This window comes from Oncorhynchus masou, chromosome 24 (assembly GCF_036934945.1).
Source record: "Oncorhynchus masou masou isolate Uvic2021 chromosome 24, UVic_Omas_1.1, whole genome shotgun sequence".
NCBI lineage: Eukaryota > Metazoa > Chordata > Actinopteri > Salmoniformes > Salmonidae > Oncorhynchus > Oncorhynchus masou.
In genome coordinates this window covers 8,091,358-8,113,003 of record NC_088235.1, presented here as the reverse complement: position 1 = coordinate 8,113,003, position 21,646 = coordinate 8,091,358, and the positions used below count along the sequence as shown (strand labels likewise).

The 21,646-nt window shown below is 39.1% G+C and overlaps 1 protein-coding gene across 1 annotated transcript; it reads right to left on the bottom strand.

The window, feature by feature from the left end:
- Positions 1-9,136: 9,136 nt before the first annotated feature.
- On the bottom strand, positions 9,137-20,145 carry LOC135513377 (uncharacterized). Its single transcript, XM_064936303.1, has 5 exons — positions 20,008-20,145; positions 10,770-10,998; positions 10,281-10,378; positions 9,805-9,927; positions 9,137-9,259 (listed from the first exon to the last, which is right to left on the bottom strand). The coding sequence occupies exons 1-5, from the start codon at positions 20,131-20,133 to the stop codon at positions 9,137-9,139; spliced, it is 699 nt and encodes a 232-aa protein (XP_064792375.1). The 5' UTR covers positions 20,134-20,145.
- Positions 20,146-21,646: the final 1,501 nt, after the last annotated feature.

The window sequence follows — 21,646 nt, the reverse complement described above, 5'->3', positions numbered from 1 at the left end:
TGTAGACAGACTATATTACATGGATTTATTGTGATGGTGTAGACAGACTATATTACATGGATTTATTGTGATGGTGTAGACAGACTATATTACATGGATTTATTGTGAAGGTGTAGACAGACTATATTACATGGATTTATTGTGATGGTGTAGACAGACTATATTGCATGGATTCATTGTGATGGTGTAGACTATATTACATGGATTTATTGTGATGGTGTAGACTATATTACATGGATTTATTGTGATGGTGTAGTAGACTATATTACATGGATTTATTGTGATGGTGTAGGTAGACTATATTACATGGATTTATTGTGATGGTGTAGGTAGACTATATTACATGGATTTATTGTGATGGTGTAGGTAGACTATATTACATGGATTTATTGTGAAGGTGTAGACTATATTACATGGATTTATTGTGAAGATGTAGACTATATTACATGGATTTATTGTGATGGTGTAGGTAGACTATATTACATGGATTTATTGTGAAGGTGTAGGTAGACTATATTACATGGATTTATTGTGATGGTGTAGACTATATTACATGGATTTATTGTGATGGTGTAGGTAGACTATTACATGGATTTATTGTGAAGGTGTAGGTAGACTATATTACATGGATTTATTGTGATGGTGTAGACTATATTACATGGATTTATTGTGAAGGTGTAGGTAGACTATTACATGGATTTATTGTGAAGGTGTAGGTAGACTATATTACATGGATTTATTGTGATGGTGTAGACTATATTACATGGATTTATTGTGAAGGTGTAGGTAGACTATATTACATGGATTTATTGTGAAGGTGTAGACAGACTATATTACATGGATTTATTGTGATGGTGTAGGTAGACTATATTACATGGATTTATTGTGATGGTGTAGACTATATTACATGGATTTATTGTGATGGTGTAGGTAGACTATATTACATGGATTTATTGTGATGGTGTAGGTAGACTATATTACATGGATTTATTGTGATGGTGTAGGTAGACTATATTACATGGATTTATTGTGAAGGTGTAGACAGACTATATTACATGGATTTATTGTGAAGGTGTAGACAGACTATATTGCATGGATTCATTGTGATGGTGTAGACTATATTACATTGATTTATTGTGATGGTGTAGACTATATTACATGGATTTATTGTGATGGTGTAGTAGACTATATTACATGGATTTATTGTGATGGTGTAGTAGACTATATTACATGGATTTATTGTGATGGTGTAGGTAGACTATATTACATGGATTTATTGTGATGGTGTAGGTAGACTATATTACCTGGATTTATTGTGATGGTGTAGGTAGACTATATTGCATGGATTTATTGTGATGGTGTAGGTAGACTATATTACATGGATTTATTGTGAAGGTGTAGGTAGACTATATTACATGGATTTATTGTGATGGTGTAGGTAGACTATATTGCATGGATTTATTGTGATGGTGTAGGTAGACTATATTGCATGGATTTATTGTGATGGTGTAGGTAGACTATATTGCATGGATTTATTGTGATGGTGTAGGTAGACTATATTGCATGGATTTATTGTGAAGGTGTAGGTAGACTATATTACATGGATTTATTGTGATGGTGTAGACTATATTACATGGATTTATTGTGATGGTGTAGGTAGACTATATTACATGGATTTATTGTGAAGGTGTAGGTAGACTATATTACATGGATTTATTGTGATGGTGTAGACTATATTACATGGATTTATTGTGATGGTGTAGACTATATTACATGGATTTATTGTGATGGTGTAGACTATATTACATGGATTTATTGTGATGGTGTAGACTATATTACATGGATTTATTGTGATGGTGTAGACTATATTACATGGATTTATTGTGATGGTGTAGACTATATTACATGGATTTATTGTGAAGGTGTAGGTAGACTATATTACATGGATTTATTGTGATGGTGTAGGTAGACTATATTACATGGATTTATTGTGATGGTGTAGGTAGACTATATTGCGATGGTGTAGGTAGACTATATTGCATGGATTTATTGTGATGGTGTAGGTAGACTATATTGCATGGATTTATTGTGAAGGTGTAGGTAGACTATATTGCATGGATTTATTGTGATGGTGTAGACTATATTACATGGATTCATTGTGATGGTGTAGGTAGACTATATTACATGGATTTATTGTGATGGTGTAGACTATATTACATGGATTTATTGTGAAGGTGTAGGTAGACTATATTACATGGATTCATTGTGATGGTGTAGACTATATTACATGGATTTATTGTGATGGTGTAGGTAGACTATATTACATGGATTTATTGTGATGGTGTAGGTAGACTATATTACATGGATTTATTGTGATGGTGTAGACAGACTATATTACATGGATTTATTGTGAAGGTGTAGACTATATTACATGGATTTATTGTGATGGTGTAGGTAGACTATATTACATGGATTTATTGTGAAGGTGTAGGTAGACTATATTACATGGATTTATTGTGATGGTGTAGGTAGACTATATTACATGGATTTATTGTGATGGTGTAGGTAGACTATATTGCATGGATTTATTGTGAAGGTGTAGACTATATTACATGGATTTATTGTGATGGTGTAGACTATATTACATGGATTTATTGTGATGGTGTAGACTATATTACATGGATTTATTGTGATGGTGTAGATTATATTACATGGATTTATTGTGATGGTGTAGGTAGACTATATTACATGGATTTATTGTGATGGTGTAGGTAGACTATATTGCATGGATTTATTGTGAAGGTGTAGGTAGACTATATTACATGGATTTATTGTGATGGTGTAGACTATATTACATGGATTTATTGTGATGGTGTAGGTAGACTATATTACATGGATTTATTGTGAAGGTGTAGGTAGACTATATTACATGGATTTATTGTGATGGTGTAGACTATATTACATGGATTTATTGTGATGGTGTAGACTATATTACATGGATTTATTGTGATGGTGTAGGTAGACTATATTACATGGATTTATTGTGAAGGTGTAGGTAGACTATATTACATGGATTTATTGTGATGGTGTAGGTAGACTATATTACATGGATTTATTGTGATGGTGTAGACTATATTACATGGATTTATTGTGATGGTGTAGACTATATTACATGGATTTATTGTGATGGTGTAGGTAGACTATAGCATGGATTTATTGTGATGGTGTAGGTAGACTATATTGCATGGATTTATTGTGAAGGTGTAGGTAGACTATATTACATGGATTTATTGTGATGGTGTAGACTATATTACATGGATTTATTGTGATGGTGTAGACTATATTACATGGATTTATTGTGATGGTGTAGGTAGACTATATTACATGGATTTATTGTGAAGGTGTAGGTAGACTATATTACATGGATTTATTGTGATGGTGTAGACTATATTACATGGATTTATTGTGATGGTGTAGACTATATTACATGGATTTATTGTGATGGTGTAGACTATATTACATGGATTTATTGTGATGGTGTAGACTATATTACATGGATTTATTGTGATGGTGTAGACTATATTACATGGATTTATTGTGAAGGTGTAGGTAGACTATATTACATGGATTTATTGTGATGGTGTAGGTAGACTATATTACATGGATTTATTGTGATGGTGTAGGTAGACTATATTGCGATGGTGTAGGTAGACTATATTGCATGGATTTATTGTGATGGTGTAGGTAGACTATATTGCATGGATTTATTGTGAAGGTGTAGGTAGACTATATTGCATGGATTTATTGTGATGGTGTAGACTATATTACATGGATTCATTGTGATGGTGTAGGTAGACTATATTACATGGATTTATTGTGATGGTGTAGACTATATTACATGGATTTATTGTGAAGGTGTAGGTAGACTATATTACATGGATTCATTGTGATGGTGTAGACTATATTACATGGATTTATTGTGATGGTGTAGGTAGACTATATTACATGGATTTATTGTGATGGTGTAGGTAGACTATATTACATGGATTTATTGTGATGGTGTAGACAGACTATATTACATGGATTTATTGTGAAGGTGTAGACTATATTACATGGATTTATTGTGATGGTGTAGGTAGACTATATTACATGGATTTATTGTGAAGGTGTAGGTAGACTATATTACATGGATTTATTGTGATGGTGTAGGTAGACTATATTACATGGATTTATTGTGATGGTGTAGGTAGACTATATTGCATGGATTTATTGTGAAGGTGTAGACTATATTACATGGATTTATTGTGATGGTGTAGACTATATTACATGGATTTATTGTGATGGTGTAGACTATATTACATGGATTTATTGTGATGGTGTAGATTATATTACATGGATTTATTGTGATGGTGTAGGTAGACTATATTACATGGATTTATTGTGATGGTGTAGGTAGACTATATTGCATGGATTTATTGTGAAGGTGTAGGTAGACTATATTACATGGATTTATTGTGATGGTGTAGACTATATTACATGGATTTATTGTGATGGTGTAGGTAGACTATATTACATGGATTTATTGTGAAGGTGTAGGTAGACTATATTACATGGATTTATTGTGATGGTGTAGACTATATTACATGGATTTATTGTGATGGTGTAGACTATATTACATGGATTTATTGTGATGGTGTAGGTAGACTATATTACATGGATTTATTGTGAAGGTGTAGGTAGACTATATTACATGGATTTATTGTGATGGTGTAGGTAGACTATATTACATGGATTTATTGTGATGGTGTAGACTATATTACATGGATTTATTGTGATGGTGTAGACTATATTACATGGATTTATTGTGATGGTGTAGGTAGACTATAGCATGGATTTATTGTGATGGTGTAGGTAGACTATATTGCATGGATTTATTGTGAAGGTGTAGGTAGACTATATTACATGGATTTATTGTGATGGTGTAGACTATATTACATGGATTTATTGTGAAGGTGTAGGTAGACTATATTACATGGATTTATTGTGATGGTGTAGACTATATTACATGGATTTATTGTGATGGTGTAGACTATATTACATGGATTTATTGTGAAGGTGTAGGTAGACTATATTACATGGATTTATTGTGATGGTGTAGACTATATTACATGGATTTATTGTGATGGTGTAGGTAGACTATATTACATGGATTTATTGTGATGGTGTAGACTATATTACATGGATTTATTGTGATGGTGTAGACAGACTATATTACATGGATTTATTGTGATGGTGTAGGTAGACTATATTGCATGGATTTATTGTGATGGTGTAGACTATATTACATGGATTTATTGTGATGGTGTAGACAGACTATATTACATGGATTTATTGTGATGGTGTAGACTATATTACATGGATTTATTGTGATGGTGTAGACTATATTACATGGATTTATTGTGATGGTGTAGACTATATTACATGGATTTATTGTGATGGTGTAGGTAGACTATATTACATGGATTTATTGTGATGGTGTAGACTATATTACATGGATTTATTGTGATGGTGTAGACAGACTATATTACATGGATTTATTGTGATGGTGTAGGTAGACTATATTGCATGGATTTATTGTGATGGTGTAGACTATATTACATGGATTTATTGTGATGGTGTAGACAGACTATATTACATGGATTTATTGTGATGGTGTAGACTATATTACATGGATTTATTGTGATGGTGTAGACTATATTACATGGATTTATTGTGATGGTGTAGGTAGACTATATTACATGGATTTATTGTGATGGTGTAGGTAGACTATATTACATGGATTTATTGTGATGGTGTAGGTAGACTATATTGCATGGATTTATTGTGAAGGTGTAGGTAGACTATATTGCATGGATTTATTGTGATGGTGTAGACTATATTACATGGATTTATTGTGATGGTGTAGACTATATTACATGGATTTATTGTGATGGTGTAGACTATATTACATGGATTTATTGTGATGGTGTAGACTATATTACATGGATTTATTGTGATGGTGTAGACTATATTACATGGATTTATTGTGATGGTGTAGATTATATTACATGGATTTATTGTGATGGTGTAGGTAGACTATATTACATGGATTTATTGTGATGGTGTAGACTATATTACATTGATTTATTGTGATGGTGTAGACTATATTACATGGATTTATTGTGATGGTGTAGGTAGACTATATTACATGGATTTATTGTGATGGTGTAGGTAGACTATATTACATGGATTTATTGTGAAGGTGTAGGTAGACTATATTACATGGATTTATTGTGATGGTGTAGGTAGACTATATTACATGGATTTATTGTGATGGTGTAGGTAGACTATATTGCATGGATTTATTGTGATGGTGTAGGTAGACTATATTGGATGGATTTATTGTGATGGTGTAGACTATATTACATGGATTTATTGTGATGGTGTAGACTATATTACATGGATTTATTGTGATGGTGTAGACTATATTACATGGATTTATTGTGATGGTGTAGATTATATTACATGGATTTATTGTGATGGTGTAGGTAGACTATATTGCATGGATTTATTGTGAAGGTGTAGGTAGACTATATTACATGGATTTATTGTGATGGTGTAGACTATATTACATGGATTTATTGTGATGGTGTAGGTAGACTATATTACATGGATTTATTGTGATGGTGTAGGTAGACTATATTACATGGATTTATTGTGAAGGTGTAGGTAGACTATATTACATGGATTTATTGTGATGGTGTAGGTAGACTATATTGCATGGATTTATTGTGATGGTGTAGGTAGACTATATTGCATGGATTTATTGTGAAGGTGTAGACTATATTACATGGATTTATTGTGATGGTGTAGACTATATTACATGGATTTATTGTGAAGGTGTAGGTAGACTATATTACATGGATTTATTGTGATGGTGTAGACTATATTACATGGATTTATTGTGATGGTGTAGACTATATTACATGGATTTATTGTGATGGTGTAGGTAGACTATATTACATGGATTTATTGTGAAGGTGTAGGTAGACTATATTACATGGATTTATTGTGATGGTGTAGGTAGACTATATTACATGGATTTATTGTGATGGTGTAGGTAGACTATATTACATGGATTTATTGTGATGGTGTAGGTAGACTATATTGCATGGATTTATTGTGAAGGTGTAGGTAGACTATATTACATGGATTTATTGTGATGGTGTAGACTATATTACATGGATTTATTGTGATGGTGTAGACAGACTATATTACATGGATTTATTGTGATGGTGTAGACAGACTATATTACATGGATTTATTGTGATGGTGTAGACAGACTATATTACATGGATTTATTGTGATGGTGTAGGTAGACTATATTGCATGGATTTATTGTGATGGTGTAGACTATATTACATGGATTTATTGTGATGGTGTAGACTATATTACATGGATTTATTGTGATGGTGTAGACTATATTACATGGATTTATTGTGATGGTGTAGATTATATTACATGGATTTATTGTGATGGTGTAGGTAGACTATATTACATTGATTTATTGTGATGGTGTAGACTATATTACATTGATTTATTGTGATGGTGTAGACTATATTACATGGATTTATTGTGATGGTGTAGGTAGACTATATTACATGGATTTATTGTGAAGGTGTAGGTAGACTATATTACATGGATTTATTGTGATGGTGTAGGTAGACTATATTACATGGATTTATTGTGATGGTGTAGGTAGACTATATTGCATGGATTTATTGTGAAGGTGTAGGTAGACTATATTACATGGATTTATTGTGATGGTGTAGACTATATTACATGGATTTATTGTGATGGTGTAGGTAGACTATATTACATGGATTTATTGTGAAGGTGTAGGTAGACTATATTACATGGATTTATTGTGATGGTGTAGGTAGACTATATTGCATGGATTTATTGTGATGGTGTAGGTAGACTATATTGCATGGATTTATTGTGAAGGTGTAGGTAGACTATATTGCATGGATTTATTGTGAAGGTGTAGGTAGACTATATTACATGGATTTATTGTGATGGTGTAGGTAGACTATATTACATGGATTTATTGTAAAGGTGTAGACTATATTACATGGCTTTATTGTGATGGTGTAGGTAGACTATATTACATGGATTTATTGTGATGGTGTAGACTATATTACATGGATTTATTGTGATGGTGTAGACTATATTACATGGATTTATTGTGATGGTGTAGACTATATTACATGGATTTATTGTGAAGGTGTAGATTATATTACATGGATTTATTGTGATGGTGTAGGCTATATTACATGGATTTATTGTGGTGGTGTAGACTATATTACATGGATTTATTGTGAAGGTGTAGATTATATTACATGGATTTATTGTGAAGGTGTAGATTATATTACATGGATTTATTGTGGTGGTGTAGGCTATATTAGATGGATTTATTGTGGTGGTGTAGGCTATATTAGATGGATTTATTGTGAAGGTGTAGACTATATTACATGGATTTATTGTGATGGTGTAGGTAGACTATATTACATGGATTTATTGTGAAGGTGTAGACTATATGACATGGATTTATTGTGATGGTGTAGGTAGACTATATTACATGGATTTATTAGACTTTTTAAATGTAGATGTTCCTAAGGTCTGCATCAGTGGCTTGTGGGCTATGTGTGGAAGCCAGGAGATGCTAAATGGGTTTATGTTAATTACCGGGTCAATTACCAAGAGTCCGACAATTATTTTCGCTTGACAATCACTGTTCGACGAAATTTGGTGACCGCCACAGCCCTACCCCCCCCAAAACAGCCGTATCATCTATAAAATACAGTTCTGTCAGTTGTAACATGGACAATAAAGTTGGTTTGTATTGTATAAGTCAGAAATCTGAATCAAGAAGCAGAAATATTCAACATAATATTGCCAACTGAGCAAATATCATAAAAAATAATAATAATAATAATGAAGTAACCACTGCAATATGTTGTGTGAATGCCACAGTTGAAATGTAAATTGAAGCGCTGAGATGCAGTGCCTTAGACCCCTGAGCCACTCGGGAACCCTAAGACCCCTGAGCCACCCGGGAACCCCTGAGCCACCCGGGAACCCCTGAGCCACCCGGGAACCCCTGAGCCACCCGGGAACCCCTGAGCCACCCGGGAACCCCTGAGCCACCCGGGAACCCCTGAGCCACCCGGGAACCCCTGAGCCACTCGGGAACCCTAAGACCCCTGAGCCACTCGGGAACCCTAAAACCCCTGAGCCACTCGGGAACCCTAAAACCCCTGAGCCACTCGGGAACCCTAAAACCCCTGAGCCACTCGGGAACCCTAAAACCCCTGAGCCACTCGGGAACCCTAAAACCCCTGAGCCACTCGGGAACCCTAAAACCCCTGAGCCACTCGGGAACCCCTGAGCCACTCGGGAACCCTAAAACCCCTGAGCCACTCGGGAACCCTAAAACCCCTGAGCCACTCGGGAACCCTAAAACCCCTGAGCCACTCGGGAACCCTAAAACCCCTAACACAGGCTGTTCAGTCTTCTCTGCCCCCGATTTCAGATTCTCTCTGATCTCGTCTGGCCAAGGCGTTGTAGAGGCAAGCCACTCCTCTTTCTAAGCCCTTGTGTTGGGTCTTTCAGTCAGTGAGCAGAATCACAACAGCATCAACCAATCACAGCTCAATACGGTGCGCTGGTTGTCACGACGGCGGCGGGGCTGGGTGCACTAACCTGAGGGGCGTGTCCCAGCAGAGCCCACAGCGAATTAGCAGACAGCGTTTTGATCTTGAAGAACTCCATGGTGTCGGTCTCCTGGCGGTTCAGAGCGATGTAAGGACAGCTCCGGAAGTCTCCCTTCAAACCAAGTACAGACAAACTTTAATTTAAAAAAAATTCACGACACACACTTCACAGCAAAACAAAAAAGTCAAGTGTCTTTTGGTTTCAGTACAGCACTAGAAAGTAGCCTACTTTATTATTATTAATTATAATTTATTATTAAAATGTAGAAATACAAGGCTATGGGAGTCCTGAGTGACTCCGTTGGTAGAGCACGGTGCTGGTACCTCACGGAATGTGGGTTCGTTTCCCGGGGCCACCCATATTTATAATGTACACACACACACACACACACGACTGTTCGTGGTTTGGGACAAAAGAGTCTGTGAAATGGCAGACATTAATATCCATGAAGTTGTAAAAGCCACCTTGAGCTGCTCTCCTCCCTGTAGTCTGACCAGGTCCCAGGTCCCCATTCTCCTCACCACTCGTTTCAGCTCCCCTATCTGACCGTACGACAGGTGACCTGCAGGACACGGAGGAAACAAAAACCACAGGATTTACAAAACGCTTAAACACATGCAAATGTGCATCTGTCTACCTTCAGCAGTACAGCAAGCAATGAATGGCAGACGAGGCTGACAGTAGTAAATATTGATTAGCTTAGAAATATTGAAAAGCTCCCTTATTTCACCATATTTTGGGGAAATATGGCAGTTTAAAGTCTTTTCTTATCAAAAGGCATCCATTTTTTTTTATATATATTAAAAAATATATATATATTTTTGTTAAAAACATAAATAAATAAATATATATATATATAAATATATATAAATAAATAAATATAAATAAATAAAAAAATATATATATATATATATATATATATATATATATCCCAAAAAGCTTCCTCCACTCACCAGACAGCCAGGCAGGAGTCAGGGCATCTGATATCCAAGCTACATAGCCCTCTCTGAAGGAGCGGAGGAACTCATCTATTTGACTGTGGGAGACCAGCTCCCTCCTCTTCCTCAACTCTTCATCCAGCTGGCAGTCTGGGGCGAGGAAGACTAGCCTGGGAAGGAAGAGCTCCTGACGCACCGACAGGCCGCTCCTCCTCAGGTACTGCCACAGGTTACCTGTCTTGGTCTAGAGGATATATATACATATAAATATATATATAGATGCCACAGGTTACCTGTCTTGGTCTAGAGGATATATATACATATAAATATATATATAGAGATCACAGGTTACCTGTCTTGGTCTGGAGGATATATATATATATATATATAGATGCCACAGGTTACCTGTCTTGGTCTGGAGGATTTATATATAGATGCCACAGGTTACCTGTCTTGGTCTAGAGGATATATATACATATAAATATATATATAGATGCCACAGGTTACCTGTCTTGGTCTGGAGGATATATATATAGAGATCACAGGTTACCTGTCTTGGTCTGGAGGATATATATAGAGATCACAGGTTACCTGTCTTGGTCTGGAGGATTTATATAGAGATCACTGGTTACCTGTCTTGGTCTGGAGGATATATATAGAGATCACAGGTTACCTGTCTTGGTCTGGAGGATATATATATATATATATATAGAGAGATCACAGGTTACCTGTCTTGGTCTGGAGGATTTATATAGAGATCACAGGTTACCTGTCTTGGTCTGGAGGATTTATATAGAGATCACAGGTTACCTGTCTTGGTCTGGAGGATATATATAGAGATCACAGGTTACCTGTCTTGGTCTGGAGGATATATATAGAGATCACAGGTTACCTGTCTTGGTCTGGAGGATTTATATAGAGATCACTGGTTACCTGTCTTGGTCTGGAGGATTTATATATATATATATATATAGAGATCACAGGTTACCTGTCTTGGTCTGGAGGATTTATATATATATATATAGAGATCACAGGTTACCTGTCTTGGTCTGGAGGATATATATAGAGATCACAGGTTACCTGTCTTCGTCTGGGGGATTTATATATAGAGATCACAGGTTACCTGTCTTGGTCTGGAGGATTTATATATAGAGATCACAGGTTACCTGTCTTGGTCTGGAGGATATATATAGATATCACAGGTTACCTGTCTTGGTCTGGAGGATATATATAGATATCACAGGTTACCTGTCTTGGTCTGGAGGATATATATAGAGATCACAGGTTACCTGTCTTGGTCTGGAGGATATATATAGAGATCACAGGTTACCTGTCTTGGTCTGGAGGATTTATATAGAGATCACAGGTTACCTGTCTTGGTCTGGAGGATATATATAGATCACAGGTTACCTGTCTTGGTCTGGAGGATATATATAGAGATCACAGGTTACCTGTCTTGGTCTGGAGGATATATATATATATAGAGATCACAGGTTACCTGTCTTGGTCTGGAGGATTTACATAGAGATCACAGGTTACCTGTCTTGGTCTGGAGGATATATATAGAGATCACAGGTTACCTGTCTTGGTCTGGGGGATATATATAGAGATCACAGGTTACCTGTCTTGGTCTAGAGGATATATATAGAGATCACAGGTTAGCTGTCTTGGTCTGGGGGATATATATAGAGATCACAGGTTAGCTGTCTTGGTCTGGGGGATTTACATAGAGATCACAGGTTACCTGTCTTGGTCTGGAGGATATATATAGAGATCACAGGTTACCTGTCTTGGTCTGGAGGATATATATAGAGATCACAGGTTACCTGTCTTGGTCTGGAGGATATATATAGAGACCACAGGTTACCTGTCTTGGTCTGGAGGATTTATATAGAGATCACAGGTTACCTGTCTTGGTCTGGAGGATATATATAGATATCACAGGTTACCTGTCTTGGTCTGGAGGATATATATAGAGATCACAGGTTACCTGTCTTGGTCTGGAGGATATATATAGAGATCACAGGTTACCTGTCTTGGTCTGGAGGATTTATATAGAGATCACAGGTTACCTGTCTTGGTCTGGAGGATATATATAGATCACAGGTTACCTGTCTTGGTCTGGAGGATATATATAGAGATCACAGGTTACCTGTCTTGGTCTGGAGGATATACATAGAGATCACAGGTTACCTGTCTTGGTCTGGAGGATTTATATAGAGATCACAGGTTACCTGTCTTGGTCTGGAGGATATATATAGAGATCACAGGTTACCTGTCTTGGTCTGGAGGATATATATAGAGATCACAGGTTACCTGTCTTGGTCTGGAGGATATACATAGAGATCACAGGTTACCTGTCTTGGTCTGGAGGATATACATAGAGATCACAGGTTACCTGTCTTGGTCTGGAGGATATATATAGAGATCACAGGTTACCTGTCTTGGTCTGGAGGATATATATAGAGATCACAGGTTACCTGTCTTGGTCTGGAGGATATACATAGAGACCACAGGTTACCTGTCTTGGTCTGGGGGATTTATATATATATATATATAGAGAACACAGGTTACCTGTCTTGGTCTGGAGGATATATATAGAGATCACAGGTTACCTGTCTTGGTCTGGAGGATATATATATATAGAGAGATCACAGGTTACCTGTCTTGGTCTGGAGGATATATATATAGATCACAGGTTACCTGTCTTGGTCTGGAGGATATATATAGAGAACACAGGTTACCTGTCTTGGTCTGGAGGATATATATAGAGATCACTGGTTACCTGTCTTGGTCTGGAGGATATATATAGAGATCACAGGTTACCTGTCTTGGTCTGGAGGATATATATAGACATCACAGGTTACCTGTCTTGATCTGGGGGATTTACATAGAGATCACAGGTTACCTGTCTTGGTCTGGAGGATATATATAGATATCACTGGTTACCTGTCTTGGTCTGGAGGATATATATATATAGAGAGAGATCACAGGTTACCTGTCTTGGTCTGGAGGATATACATAGAGATCACAGGTTACCTGTCTTGGTCTGGAGGATATACATAGAGATCACAGGTTACCTGTCTTGGTCTGGAGGATATACATAGAGATCACTGGTTACCTGTCTTGGTCTGGAGGATATATATATATATATATATATATATAGAGAGAGACCACAGGTTACCTGTCTTGGTCTGGGGGATTTATATATAGATCACAGGTTACCTGTCTTGGTCTGGAGGATATATATAGAGACCACAGGTTACCTGTCTTGGTCTGGAGGATATATATATATATATATATATATATAGAGAACACAGGTTACCTGTCTTGGTCTGGAGGATATATATAGAGATCACAGGTTACCTGTCTTGGTCTGGAGGATATATATATATATAGAGATCACAGGTTACCTGTCTTGGTCTGGAGGATTTATATAGATGCCACAGGTTACCTGTCTTGGTCTGGAGGATATATATAGATGCCACAGGTTACCTGTCTTGGTCTGGAGGATATATATATATATAGAGATCACAGGTTACCTGTCTTGGTCTGGAGGATATATATAGAGATCACAGGTTACCTGTCTTGGTCTGGAGGATATATATATATATATAGAGAGAGACCACAGGTTACCTGTCTTGGTCTGGGGGATTTATATATAGATCACAGGTTACCTGTCTTGGTCTGGAGGATATATATAGAGACCACAGGTTACCTGTCTTGGTCTGGAGGATATATATATATATATATATATATATATATATATATATATATAGAGAACACAGGTTACCTGTCTTGGTCTGGAGGATATATATATAGATCACTGGTTACCTGTCTTGGTCTGGAGGATATATATAGAGATCACAGGTTACCTGTCTTGGTCTGGAGGATATATATAGAGATCACAGGTTACCTGTCTTGGTCTGGAGGATATATATAGATGCCACAGGTTACCTGTCTTGGTCTGGAGGATATATATATATATAGAGATCACAGGTTACCTGTCTTGGTCTGGAGGATATACATAGAGATCACAGGTTACCTGTCTTGGTCTGGAGGATATATATAGAGATCACAGGTTACCTGTCTTGGTCTGGAGGATATATATAGAGATCACAGGTTACCTGTCTTGGTCTGGAGGATATATATAGAGATGCCACAGGTTACCTGTCTTGGTCTGGAGGATATATATAGATGCCACAGGTTACCCGACTTGGTCTCCAGGGGGTATAGCTTACAGAACAGGGCGGTGGGCAGCTGTCCCATCATCCTTCCACTCCCTCCTCTCTACCTTCCTCTGTATCTGCTGTTAAAGCCAACGACCAAATACCCAGACTCGTGTCCTAAATAGTGGTCCGATTGAGTATGCACATTTTTTTTTTTTTTAAATAGTATGCAACATTTTGAAAATCGATCACTTTAAGTGGGGCGGCAGGGTAGCCTAGTGGTTAGAGCGTTTGACTAGTAGGTTGCAAGTTCAAATCCCCGAGCTGACAAGGTAAAAATCTGTCGTTCTGCCCCTGATCAAGGCAGTTAACCCCACTGTTCCCCGGTAGACCGTCATTGAAAATAAGAATTTGTTCTTAACTGACTTGCGTAGTTAAATAAAAAAATACTTTGACCAAAGAGGATCTGTTCTCATTGAAAAGGGTTTCCTGTTCCCGTGGCCTTCAGAGTATTTAAACTAAAACGCCAAACCATCGTTTGATCGATCACTTTAAGTGGGGCGGCAGGGTAGCCTAGTGGTTAGAGCGTTGGACTAATAACCGAAAGGTTGCAAGTTCAAATCCCCAAACTGACAAGGTACAAATCTGTCATTCTGCCCCTGAACAGGCAGTTAACCCACTGTTCCTAGGCCGTCATTGAAAATAAGAATTTGTTCTTAACTGACTTGCCTAGTAAAATAAATGACTGAATGTGTCAGCATCGGGGACTGGGCTGTTATTGAGGTCATGTTAACCAGTTCTGAAGGCTGGCCTACCTATTTCATACCTGAATTGATGGATCAAGCCTTCGTAGTCATTCTGAGCTCGTTCCCAATGATCAGCGATATAGTTTATGTTGCTATGAAAGCGGTTCTGAACTCGATGCGCCCGGCCGGCCACGTTTTCCTGTGAAATAGCCTTTTGATTTGAACATTTGCCAAAGTGTACACACTTTCTCTTCGCTAAGAAATATGCTGAAATGGGACCAAATGATCTGTTTCTGTCTTCAGTCTAAAATAGGATAGATCTGTTGTGGTATACGTTGAATGTGATAGGTTATAACCAGCCTGACTAGGCCTATAACCCGATTAATTTTATATTCAGAGTTTAGACAAATTGATCGTATTGGAAATGAGCTATTATCAGGCTGGTTAATGTGATGCACGTCTGTTGAATTTGGGAGAGAGAAAAAAATGCACCCCCACACTCAACCCCCACCTACTCAGGATCCAGTCTTGCATTGCGGCCGAGGGATACTGCATAATATCTACTAAATGGGACATGTTAAATAGTACGCGACAATGAGTACACAGTATGCTAGTATAGGTACACTTTATCAATCTAAATGTCTCTGCCTCTAAACCGAGGAAACACTTTCCCACCTTCGCCTCCAAGAAGGTTGACAACACCCACTCACCCCATTGAGTCCACTGGTCCCACTCACCCTATTGAGTCCACTGGTCTCTCTGATCCACTCACCCTATTGAGTCCACTGGTCTCTCTGATCCACTCACCCTATTGAGTCCACTGGTCTCTCTGATCCACTCACCCTATTGAGTCCACTGGTCTCTCTGATCCACTCACCCTATTGAGTCCACTGGTCCCACTCACCCTATTGAGTCCACTGGTCCCACTCACCCTATTGAGTCCACTGGTCCCACTCACCCTATTGAGTCCACTGGTCCCACTCACCCTATTGAGTCCACTGGTCCCACTCACCCTATTGAGTCCACTGGTCCCACTCACCCTATTGAGTCCACTGGTCTCACTCACCTAGAACTTCCCGTCGCCTTGACCTCTTTCTCCCTCTCGCTCTCCAGATGACATCCAGCAACTAGTGAGGTCGGGCCACCCCGACAACCTGCCTACCCGACCCCATCCCATCACTGGAGACCTTCACTTCCCTCAGCAACTCATCCCTGACCCTTGGCTGACCCTCTAACCTCAAAATGTCCAGAGTTGCACCCCTCGTCCTGAAACCCTCTGACGTCAGAAACTACAGACCTGTATCCCCGCTTTCTTTCCAAAAATACTGACCAAGTCTCGGAATGATTTTCTGGACCCTAATCGGTCAGATTAGATTTGTTACTCAACGGAGACTGCTCCTCTCTCTGTGTCAGAGGCTCGTCACACTGCCACAGCTGACTCTCTTCTGTTCTCATCCTCCTAGATCTATCCTCTGCTTTCAACACCGTGAACCTTCAGATCCTCCTCTCCACCCTCTCAGGCCTGGGCGTATCAGGCTCCACCCTCTCAGGCCTGGGCGTCTCAGGCTCCACCCTCTCAGGGCTGGGCGTCTCAGGCTCTATCAGATTCTCCTCTTCACCCTCTCAGGCCTGGGCGTATCAGGCTCCACCCTCTCAGGCCTGGGCGTATCAGGCTCCACCCTCTCAGGGCTGGGCGTCTCAGGCTCTATCAGATCCTCCTCTCCACCCTCTCAGGCTCTGCACACTCTTGGTTGCATTCTACCCGTCTGGCCGCTCTTACCAGGTCACATGGAGATGATCTGTATCTGCACCACGTACTCCCACTACTGGTGTCCCCCAGGGCTCGGTTCTAGGCCCTCTGCTCTCATTACACCAAGTCACCCAGCTCTGTCATATCATCACATGGTCTCTCCTATAGTTGCTATGCGGATGACACTCAACTACCCCCCCAAATAACTAAAAAGTGCATGTAAAATCTAAGTGTATAGATGTAAATCATTAGCTAATAATCAGAGACCGAATCATTAGCAGGTCTGTTAAGTATAGTGTATCATTATTCACCAAGCATCATTTTAACAACCACAAATAATAACCCCCCAAAAACATAACTCATAATGTATGTTCTTCTGACACACTATGGAAATGGAAAGCAAAGTTTAGGAAAATTGTGTTACCCCCCCAAAAAAAATCACCATTGGAAGGATTTGATGATAAAATATCCTTCTAAACCAAGCTGTAGTTAAACAAAAACAAAATGTCTGACTGACTTGTTTTGGATTCTAATCTAAAATGTCTGCTTTGTCCTGGATCTTGACTGAGTCAGAGTAGTACATTTATATGGAAATGAGTTGATTAACACTACAGCGGAGCAGGGTTCGGTAAATTCCCTCCCACAAAGTAGGGCCTCTTGATTTTTTTAACGGCTGTAATTATGTTTATAGAGGGGAAAACAGGTGCCTCAACACAGCTGTCTACCAGGGCAGGACAGGAGTCACTCATTTCCATTCACTGCATAGAGCAAGAGCCTCAGGGATGTCAAACATATGGGCCAGATCTGGCCTGCGAACCCCTTCAATCTGGGGGGGAAAAACAATCTCAATCAACACTGAGATGACCAAAATAAAATCTCTGTAGAAATAACAGACCTACAGTTATAGTGGGGCGGCAGGGTAGCCTAGTGGTTAGAGCATTGGACTAGTAACCGGAAGGTTGCAAGTTCAAACTCCCGAGCTGACAAGGTACAAATCTGTCGTTCTGCCCCTGAACAGGCAGTTAACCCACTGTTCCCAGGCCGTCATTGAAAATAAGAATTTGTTCTAAACAGACTTTCCTAGTTAAATAAAAGGTAAAAAAAAAGTCTTCACTGTCCAGCTAACTAACAGTCATCTAAACGAAAGCGAGACAGTCAGGGAGCCGATTCCAGAAGCTATGGATAGAGTAAATAAATCAGCCATTTTAAGCTATGGATAGAGTAAATAAATCAGCCATTTTAAGCTATGGATAGAGTAAATAAATCATCCATTTTAAAGCTATGGATAGAGTAAATAAATCATCCATTTTAAAGCTATGGATAGAGTAAATAAATCATCCATTTTAAAGCTATGGATAGAGTAAATAAATCATCCATTTTAAGCTATGGATAGAGTAAATAAATCATCCATTTTAAGCTATGGATAGAGTAAATAAATCATCCATTTTAAGCTATGGATAGAGTAAATAAATCATCCATTTTAAGCTATGGATAGAGTAAATAAATCATCCATTTTAAGCTATGGATAGAGTAAATAAATCATCCATTTTAAGCTATGGATAGAGTAAATAAATCATCCATTTTAAGCTATGGATAGAGTAAATAAATCATCCATTTTAAGTGCGGCCCTCCGGACCTCGGTGAACACCGTAGGGGCAAAATGAACAACCCTGCTGTAGATGCTATGTTGGGGCAGAGGTTGGATAAGAGGGAGCTTGGCTGGCAGAATGGAAGTACCAGACCACTTAGCCTACACTGACGGGAACTGATGCCATCTAGGCGAGGGGTTCTCAAAGTGGGGTCTGTGGCCAGACATAAAATATAAAAATAAGAGTATATACCCTTTTTAAATAAAAAACTACTAATTTAAAACACATTTAACTCATTTCAAAAGGATTTCTGGAATGAGTTGAGGGTGTAATACAATGTTATAATATTAATACACAACGTTTGTTCTTAAACCTTGGGCAAATACGTAAATTATAATTAATTCTCATTTTTACATAAAATGCACTGCAATTTAAGATTTTAAACTGCAACGGTCTCGGTCTCATGGCAAAATGTGTAGAGTTACAGGATATTAGCTTTAAAGCTGTAACGAAATTGCTTTGCCCCCCCCCCCCCCCCCATTAAACAACATTTCTTTGCCCACCCCCCCCATTAAATAACATTTCTTTGCCCACCCCCCATTAAATAACATTGCTTTGCCCCCCCCCCATTAAATGACATTGCTTTGCCCCCCATTAAAAAAACATTGCTTTGACCAATGACACATTTTTGTTGTTGTAGAATTGCAGGAAATGTCCTTTCCTATGCCTAAGAGGTGGGCCTTTAAAAACGCTCCTTCCCAGGGCCTGAGGCTTGTCCGACCATGCCCTGCCACAGTCATAGTAAAACTATAGGCCATTTATTATCTCAATCAAGTTATTGGGGGGGGTCTTATGAATTTGTTACCCCCCCCCCCCATTAAAAGTGATAACCCCTGATCTAAACTTCATCCTGTAATCTTTTGGACCACTAGTCTATGTGAAAGTCTTGGCTACATTTGATATGTATTTATTAACTGAAAGGTGTTGTGACATATTTACCATGACGGCCTCAAGGGGGTCAGCCACCTGTTCTATGGAGGTGTTGGTAAAGTTGTGGTGCTGTTCTTTGAGCTGGACGTGCCATTGCTGCCGCTGGGAAGACACCGTTCCTCTCCAGGGCTTCATGTCGATGCAGAACACCCCGTGACCTTAGAAGACAGAAGAGGTTTGAGTTGTGAGTAGAGGTTTGAGTTGAGAGTAGAGGTTTGAGTTGAGAGTAGAGGTTTGAGTTGAGAGTAGAGGTTTGAGTTGAGAGTAGAGGTTTGAGTTGTGAGTAGAGGTTTGAGTTGTGAGTAGAGGTTTGAGTTGTGAGTAGAGGTTTGAGTTGTGAGTAGAGGTTTGAGTTGTGAGTAGAGGTTTGAGTTGTGAGTAGAGGTTTGAGTTGTGAGTAGAGGTTTGAGTTGTGAGTAGAGGTTTGAGTTGTGAGTAGAGGTTTGAGTTGTGAGTAGAGGTTTGAGTTGGAACAGGGCTCTCCAACCCTGTTCCTGGAGAGTCTCCCCAGTTATAACGAACTTGATTCAGCTCATCTCCCAGTTAATTAGTGTTGGAGTGAACACCTAGAGTACAGTAGCTCTCCAGGAACAGGGTTGGAGTGAACACCTAGAGGACGGTAGCTCTCCAGGAACAGGGTTGGAGTGAACACCTAGAGGACGGTAGCTCTCCAGGAACAGGGTTGGAGTGAACACCTAGAGGACAGTAGCTCTCCAGGAACAGGGTTGGAGTGAACACCTAGAGGACAGTAGCTCTCCAGGAACAGGGTTGGAGTGAACACCTAGAGGACAGTAGCTCTCCAGGAACAGGGTTGGAGTGAACACCTAGAGGACAGTAGCTCTCCAGGAATAGGGTTGGAGTGAACACCAAGAGGACAGTAGCTCTCCAGGAACAGGGTTGGAGTGAACACCTAGAGGACAGTAGCTCTCCAGGAACAGGGTTGGAGTGAACACCTAGAGGACAGTAACTCTCCAGGAACAGGGTTGGAGTGAACACCTAGAGGACAGTAGCTCTCCAGGAACAGGGTTGGAGTGAACACCTAGAGGACGGTAGCTCTCCAGGAACAGGGTTGGAGTGAACACCTAGAGGACAGTAGCTCTCCAGGAACAGGGTTGGAGTGAACACCTAGAGGACAGTAGCTCTCCAGGAACAGGGTTGGAGTGAACACCTAGAGGACAGTAGCTCTCCAGGAACAGGGTTGGAGTGAACACCTAGAGGACAGTAGCTCTCCAGGAACAGGGTTGGAGTGAACACCTAGAGGACAGTAGCTCTCCAGGAACAGGGTTGGAGTGAACACCTAGAGGACGGTAGCTCTCCAGGAACAGGGTTGGAGTGAACACCTAGAGGACAGTAGCTCTCCAGGAACAGGGTTGGAGTGAACACCTAGAGGACAGTAGCTCTCCAGGAACAGGGTTGGAGTGAACACCTAGAGGACAGTAGCTCTCCCGGAACAGGGTTGGAGTGAACACCTAGAGGTTTTTCTCCATTGTTTTTGATGGCAGGCCACTCTGGTAGACCTACATTATGATCACATAGCCACAGTAGCCTACTTGGGCACTATTAAAACTAACTTAAAGCAGGTACAGCCTCAGTGTTCACAGTAAACCTGTAACCTAAAGTGGGTACAGCCTCAGTGTTCACAGTAAAC

Excerpts from the sequence above, each read along its gene's own strand:
- LOC135513377 (XM_064936303.1), bottom strand. The coding sequence starts at position 20,133 with ATGAAGCCCTGGAGAGGAACGGTGTCTTCCCAGCGGCAGCAATGGCAC. Across the intron at positions 9,928-10,280 it reads AGGGAGGAGAGCAGCTCAAG|GGAGACTTCCGGAGCTGTCC; the intron begins GTGGCTTTTACA and ends CTTGGTTTGAAG. Across the intron at positions 9,260-9,804 it reads TGCTGGGACACGCCCCTCAG|GGGTTCCCGGGTGGCTCAGG; the intron begins GTTAGTGCACCC and ends CGGGTGGCTCAG.